Below are 8,118 nucleotides of genomic sequence, written 5' to 3'. Positions count from 1 at the left end.
AGCGCTGTTGAAATTAAATGTTGTCAATATCCTCCCCTTCAATTTTTGTGAACAAAATTCGTTCAACATGACTCGATATCTCCTCTGGACCAAAATCCGCATCTTCTCTAAGCGTTGTTCCCAGCGTTTTTCAATTGTATACACAACCATATTCGTTCAACAGAAGGATACAAATAATTATCTGTCAAATCAGACATAAGCTAAGTGTTACCATTCACGAAATAGGCACTAGTTAAAAAAAAAAAACGTTAGAGGGCGGACCCTATATAATGAAAATTTATGATTCGATTAAGATGAGGAATAGCTTTTAAATTCATTTCTTTCTTCAAGCCGAAATAAAACTATAAGGTACTTGTTTGTTAACAAATCATCTTCTTTGTCAGTTTAACATTTTCAACTGCTTGTGTTTTGACACAAACTAGACGATCAAACTGCGCGGACATTCAAATAGATAGTTGAATAATTTTCTGTAAGTGCAAGAGAGAGAATAATTTAGTCAAGATGAATAAATGTTTCCTGTGTATTGGTTTATTTCGTTGATTACTTTCGGAGTTGCTTAGGTGCATGTGTGCGCCTAGCCTTACAAGTCGTGTTTATTTTTGACACTTCAACAATGAATTTAGGAACGATGTGATGACGTCATATTGTAACAAATCTTAACAATCTTGAAGTTTAGGAATGACAATAGATACCGATTGTTAACAATAATTAGAAAAAGAAAAAACCTATTAGCATAAATCATAAGTCAAACAAAGGAATAGTGTTATTTTAGAGGGTGGAGTTGTCTTTGCGACTGCATTGACATTAAATTTCGTCATAAAATCAAATATGTATTTGCGAAGGGATTCGTTGATAATTTTGGTTGTAGCAGAACTGGTTGCAAGAACTCTACAAAACAGATGATTATGGTGAAATACCTCTAATGTTAAGCTGACCATACATCGACAGATCCAAATAGTCTCGATCCAATCGACACGCACTCAAAAAAAATATTTCATTTGTTATATGCAAAAATAAAATAATTATATTTTGGGTTTCATATAACTTTATTAAATACTTAAATAAGCTCTATTCAAATCATTGAATGACATTTATCTTATTAAAAAAAGTTGTGTTAAAAAGCTTTTAATTGTTTCTGTTATGGAAGAAATATTATCTAACCATCTTTGATGGAACGAAGATGACCTTCGTTTGCTGTGTTATTTTTGGTTGACTTTCCATTTCCGCAGCATCTGTCTGATTTTTCTTACATAAGTGTTTGTTAACTCAAACTTTGCGTGAATTGCACCCATTTTAAGGTAGACGTGGTTGCTCTTCACAGTCGACTCATCAATGTTTGGTGGAGAAATTTGAGACGACCGGTTCAGTATACAATGAGCCAACACTCTTACGTTTAAGGAACGCAAGATCGATCGAGAAAATCGACGCGGTCCGTGAAAGTGTACAGTAGAGCCAAAAGTAGTATATACCCCGCGGTGCACAAGATCCAACTGACCCAGTAGCTCAAAGTTCATAACAGACAACGCCGCCGTTTGTTCGCTGACTGGGCTTTGAATCGTTTCGAAGAGGGAACCTAAATGTTGGCCAAAAAGTCATCTTTAGTGACGAGGCTAATTTTTGGATGAACGGCTGTGTTAAAAGCAAAATTTTAGCATATGGGATGACATCAGCCCACAAGATGATAACGCATCCTTAAAAAAGTTTGGTGTCTTTTTTGGACTGGTGACGTAATTGGTGAGTAAATTTTTGAAAACGACGTTGGTGGAGCGGTCACCGTCAACAATGTGCTCTACATAACGATTATAACTAATTTCTTATGGCCCAAATTAAACCATATGAACCTAGACGACATGTGATTCCAGCAGGACAGCGCTACGTGCCACACTGCAAACTCAATTCCATTTCATTTCAACATTTACAAGCCCTTATTGAAAATCCCTATACACACCGTTAAGTCACAAGAAAAAAGAATGTTTTCCTTTTCGGATCTAACCCTACTTTTTGTTTTTTGACCCACTGTACATGCCTAAAACTGGTGGCTGACTGTAGGGTTGGGTTTAGGTGCGAGGTTTGGTTTATGCAAAGTTTCTTTTGCATTTGAATACTTGAATACATAAAATCTCTTTTATGGTTTCCTTTGTTACATTTAATTCTATACAATTTTTGAATAATTTCAAAATAAAATCCAAAAAGATTCACTGTAATTCACATAATAATCAAGTATGGCAACCGTGAAACCAAAAATAGAGGAGAAATGTCAAAATTAAAATAATTGTTTGCGTGTGTTTTATATGAAAAAGTGAACTTTGAAAATCATAGAAACAAAAAATTGCTCTTGATTTTTGATGATTATTAATTATTTTCTCATCTCTACCAAACAATAAAATCGTGCTACAGTAAAGGAGAGTTGAGGCAATTATTGTTTCATGATAAAACTATAGATTTTATAAAAAAATATGTCGTTGTTTAAATTTTAATTAGGTTAATTTTCGAGATCGTAAAAAATGGCAGTTTTGAATATAAAAACTATAGTACCATCATCGTGGGTTTGTACGGGTGCGCCACCTAGTGGCTACATCTTCATTTTCTATAGTAGTTTTTTTGTACTTAACTTTGTATATAAAACTTCCAATGCCACCTTTAGGCTACGGCGAATATAACGAATAACAGCTCGATGAAAATACTATAGAATTTATATTCAAAGATGGCAATACCAATAACGATGTGCGTCACCACGTCGCTTCTATTGTGTTTGCGATAGTAAATAGTCAAAGTGACAATTGACATTTCTCCATACTGCAAGAATATGAACTAGCCTCTTGCAAATTCATTAATCTGTCATCGTGTTTTCTATTTGTTATTATTTTTTAGCACACGAGTAATTTATACGATTTAAACAAGTAAACACAAAAAACAATTCCACAAGATGCGAAAAGAAGTTTTAAAATACTTGTACAATCTTGTATTTTGTCAAACAATATCAGACTCTGGGAAATATCTATTCATTGGTAATCGTTTTGGTGATATATTCTGCCAAAAGTAAGTAAATTTAAGGATGAAATAGCAAAAGTTTTATAAGCTTGATTTTTCTTTTTAGAATTGAAGATTTCGAAAATGTTGAAGACGACAAACCCAAAAGCCGTGTTCGCATCTATTCCCAAGCAGAAGAACGCTCCATCGACAGTCTAGCCTTCCACAGGGACTTTTTGATTGTGGGAACAGCAGGATATATATATGGCCTTAAATGGGATGAAGAAAACTCGAAATTGTCTTCCTCCAAGAAATGGGAAATCTCAATTCCGTTGACTGCCGAATCCTTCGATTTAGCTGACGTCAATAGCATGTGGATCGACAAACCTAACGATATTTTGTATGCAGGTTGCGGCGATAATAACATGTATTCGATCAGTTTGGAAGATGGCAAGATCATTCGAAGTTTCAACAGTCACGAGGACTACATCCAATGTGTTCGAGGCTGCAATGGAAAGGTGTATACCGCATCGGAAGATGGTAGCGTAAGAATCTGGTCACCTTCAGATAAGGAAATCGTTGGCAAGATTGAACCACACAAAAATAGTAAACTAGTTAGATCCGATCATGGCAAATGGATTGGAGGTTTAGCTGTTTCCTCAGACTGGTTATTATGTGGTGGCGGGACAAGACTGTCCCTCTGGCACATGCGATCGATGACTTGTTCAACAGACTACGCCTTCGAAGGAGCTATCCACTGTACTGACTTTTTAGATGAGAATATTCTGGTAGCTGGAGAACATCCATCTGTCCAACACTACACTCTAAACGGCGAGATTGTAGCTGATATTCCAGTTGAGCACACTGCAACTTATTCAGTTGTTTGGCAAAATCAACCTGTTAAATTCATGTCCATGGCTGGTTATAGTAATAAATTGCACGTGTTGACCGATTTTCGATTTTTAGACATGTCGGTGGATTTATATGAAGAAGTTGAAGATGATTTTTATACTGATGAATAAAATTTGTTTTTGTTCTTAGGAAATTTAACTTGTGTCTTTTATTTATTTTGACAAATATTCAACTTATTGTATGTCAAACACGCTATGGCTTCTAGTGCAATAAATTCAAGTCTGACTTGGTTGTGGGTTTTGAAGCGCGTCATTTTCAAATCTCATTTTCTACCCTTCAGCTTCAATTATCAAATTTGAAGCGAACTATTTCAATTTAAGTGCTTTACTTAAACGTGATTTAAAAATCACCTCTAATTGGCCACTGACCGTAATTTCCGTAATTTCGGGTATTTATATCGTGCAAAAGCACATTTATGCCGACGGGAGAGGGTTGGAACAAAACTGATTTCATATTCTTTTCCACGACGGATAACGCTTTTGCATCAGGTGCGCTATGAAACTAAAATTAAATAGGTTGGTGCTGTTAACTCATCAACATGATCAAACGAAGACTCAATAAAAAGTGTTATACATCCGTGCGCCGTGTATAACCTTAAACCCTCAGATTTCAAACATACCTTTCGTTATTTTGAACACGGCATATGCTCGTTACATTATATTTAATAACTATAACTTATGAAATATGAATTTATAGTAACAATAAAATGACCATTCAATCAATGAAGCGAAATGTATATGGAATTTAAGTGCGATTGCATGTTCTAGTCTAAGTTAATCGAAAACATTTAAAAGAGTCACCTATTCAAATTTCTATTGATGCAACATGCGAACGTTCTAATAAAACCCCAAGCAAGCTTTATGCCACATTACAGTTGTTACAAACACTTCAAAGTATATTGCATTTGATCTGAAATAGTTAATATGGTTTAAAAGTTAGTAAAAGTTGGAAAAATAAAATAAAAACATGGCCATAGAAATCACGTTCCTTATAGTTTCGTTGAGTCTTTTGTTTTCATCTTGTAAAAGCTCTATGACTAACGAACCAATTGTTGAGCTACCCTTGGGAAAAATTCGTGGAACTCATGCCGAAGGCTATTACGAATTTCATAATATTCCATTTGCAGAACCTCCAATTGGAAAGCATAGATTCGAGCCACCGATACCTTATAAACAAAGCTGGGATGGTATAAGAGATGCAACTCAACCAATGATACACTGCATTAATTTTGAACGATACGCTGAAATGTCTGGAACCGAAGATTGCCTCTATCTTCATGTTGCGACTCCAAATATTACTTGCGACAGAATGTACCCAGTGAGAGTACAAATTCATCGAGGAGCCTACACAATGGGATCACCAGACACTATGGAAACATCGATACTAGTGAAGCGTGGAATTGTCATTGTTACAATGGGCTATCGTTTGGGACCATTGGGCTTCCTAAGTACTGGAGACAAATCGATTTCCGGAAACATGGGCTTAAAAGATCAGCGACTGGCGGTCATGTGGGTTAAGGAGAACATTAAGACATTCTGCGGGGATGATAATAATATTTTACTCGCTGGAGTTTCAGCTGGTGGAGGTGCAGCGCATATGCATTTAATGCTAAAATCCACAGAAAAATATGTCAACTATGTTGCATCACACAACGGCGTAACTATATGTCCATGGGCAATTGAGCCAAAACCGAAGGAATTGAGCAAAGCGTATGCCGATTTACTCCACTGTCCAAACGACTCGGAATCAATGAAGGTCTGTTTGCAGGGAAAAACTGCGGCAGAACTACGGGAATCCACTTTTGGTCTTCAATATTATAAAAGTAATCCTTTTACAGTTTTTTCACCCGTCGTCGAGTCTATAGATAGTGAAGATCCTTTTATAACCCAACACCCTGAGGAGATATTGCGCAATGGACAAGCTGCTAACATAACATGGCTATTGGGTTATACTGAACGAGAAGGATCTTTTAATTCTGCTTCATTTTTGGCACTCAACGAAAACGGAGTTGCCGAGATTGAGATTCTAAATGAACGTTGGGAGGAATTGGCACCAATTTTGTTATTTTTCAATCATTCCATGGAAGAGGAGGAACGTCATCAATATTCAGTTTTACTTAGAGACACTTATATGGGGAAGAAGAATTTTTCGGAGGAAAACTATAGGCTTCTAGAGGACATGTACACTCATGTGTTATTCACTGATGATATAAAGAGGGCTATATATCTGCATCGAATGTTTAATCCCGGGAAGTTATACGTTTATTATTACAAATATCCACATGAGTATAGTTTAGGGAATTTGGTTTCTACGAGAAAGGATATTCATTTCGGTAAGTTCAATTGATTCTGTGAAGATTTTACTTTACATTTTCCTTTTAACTAAATAAAGGTGCTGATCATACTGCAGACACTATTTTCGTGATACCAAAGATTAACCTACAACAGACGGTATTCACAGATAGAGATTTGAAATTTTCGGAGAAATTGCTTGACATGCATGTGAATTGGGCAAATACTGGGTAAGCTCTTGTTCAAAGATTTGAATGTGTTTCAAAAATTAAAAAATTGTTGTGTTCTTAGTGTTTTGAGGTTTGGAGAAAAAGATCTTCCCTTGAATACTCCAACAGATGATGCAATTCTTACTTTGAATGAAAACTGTTATTCGATCGATGGCTGTTCTGAGATGTCGGAGGCTGGTTGTAGTTGTTATCCATATGATTAGAATTTCTAGATGCTAAAAGCAATTTGTTAAAAATTTTGGGAGTTGGATTAGTTTTAATTTTAAATAAAGTTCTTGTAGGAAAAATCCTAAAGTAATAATATTATAATGAGGAAAGTATCCTCATGAGCTGTGTGTGAGGACAAAGTCCATATTTTAAATTTGAAGTGAAATGGAACCGAAATTTGCTGTTCTTTCGGAAAATGTTCCAGCAATTATTTTTTTTTTGAAAAGCTATTTATTAACCCTGCAGTCGTCGCGCACCAAAATGTTACACCAGTCGTCGCGTGGATTACATATGTAATCCATTTTAAAATTAGAATAAAACCAAAATGCTTTAATTTTTTCAAATTTATTTTGGCTTTAAAATGTAATTACATGTTATATTAAGTTAAGTTAACTAACTGTTCTAACTATTTAACTGTAAATACTAAAAGAGATGAAAAATCCCCACCACTAGGTTCCTAGAAATACTCCATTTTGTATGATTGGATTACAATAGTAATCCCCGCGACGACTGCAGGGTTAACGACCTACTGAGAATAAGAAGAAGAACTGAATTCAAAGTATAAACAAATTCCAAGCAATACTTTAAAAATTATTTGTGTCTCTGCTGGCAACTTCTGAAAAAGTTGGGAGGAAATCTAATTATTAAACAAACGAATGGCAAGAAACTGAGTTTTGATATTAATTCTCAAAGCATTGCTATTTTAGGACAGAAAAGGTGAATAATCGCTTTTAAGTTTCTCGCAAGACCCAAGTTAATGTTAACAATCTTTAAGTAAATCTAAATAATAAACCAATCTCTATTATGAAGAACTTCTGCAAAAGTAAAATGTTCGCCTGTACGAATATAATCATATCATCAAAAGCAAGTAACAAACATTTCTACAACGTCATGGGTAAGTTCTGAGTACAGTATTCTATTGGTTGATCAGATTAATATTTGTATACTATCATTACGTTGAAATATGTATATCTCTTCTAAAAATCTATAAAGTTGACTTTTTGAAAGATCAAGATTATCACATTGAATTGTAAGCTCTATACACCACATAACTACTTGCCCCAAGTACGCCATTCCTTTATCCACTCTACTTGCTTTCGAAAAGTGTATCTAACAAGCCTATTTGCTATTCTTTTAGGTGTCAGAATTTTTAAGATGTAGGGTAAAAGAAGTTTTAGCGATGCACGAAAAGAGTTGGAAGCCCGGTTTCAAGGGTAAGGACGTAGTTTGGTGTGTGGCAGATAAAATAGTTTTCTGAGAAAAAAAGCGTTGCAGTTTTTCAACTTCTTCGTATGCAATATACGATATACCTACCCCATGTCTGACAGCTGTAGCAAATGACTGAGCGCATTATAGCTTCGAATACTTTATATTTAGCTGATGTTGGGATTTCAGCACTTGATATAACTTTTTTCCAAGAAACGTTGATCATTGTTTTTGCTGATACCAATTTTTTCTCTAGATGTGATGACATATTCATGTTGAAGTGAAAAAGAATGCCAAGATAT

At 35.1% G+C, this 8,118-nt stretch overlaps 2 protein-coding genes across 2 annotated transcripts; both read left to right on the top strand.

Annotated features, from left to right (window-relative positions):
• Positions 1-2,819: 2,819 nt before the first annotated feature.
• Positions 2,820-4,020, top strand: LOC129947941 (THO complex subunit 6). Its single transcript, XM_056058713.1, has 2 exons — positions 2,820-3,039; positions 3,098-4,020. Exons 1-2 carry the CDS (start codon positions 2,927-2,929, stop codon positions 3,990-3,992), a joined length of 1,008 nt encoding a protein of 335 aa, XP_055914688.1. The 5' UTR covers positions 2,820-2,926; the 3' UTR covers positions 3,993-4,020.
• A 749-nt stretch (positions 4,021-4,769) lies between these two features.
• LOC129947940 (esterase 6-like) lies at positions 4,770-6,738 on the top strand. The gene is made up of 3 exons (XM_056058712.1): positions 4,770-6,214; positions 6,274-6,403; positions 6,465-6,738. The coding sequence occupies exons 1-3, from the start codon at positions 4,849-4,851 to the stop codon at positions 6,604-6,606; spliced, it is 1,638 nt and encodes a 545-aa protein (XP_055914687.1). The 5' UTR covers positions 4,770-4,848; the 3' UTR covers positions 6,607-6,738.
• The last annotated feature ends 1,380 nt before the right edge of the window (positions 6,739-8,118 follow it).

The sequence above is a fragment of the Eupeodes corollae genome, chromosome 2 (genome assembly GCF_945859685.1).
Source record: "Eupeodes corollae chromosome 2, idEupCoro1.1, whole genome shotgun sequence".
Classification (NCBI taxonomy): Eukaryota; Metazoa; Arthropoda; class Insecta; order Diptera; family Syrphidae; genus Eupeodes; species Eupeodes corollae.
This window is presented reverse-complemented; position numbering and strand designations above follow the sequence as displayed.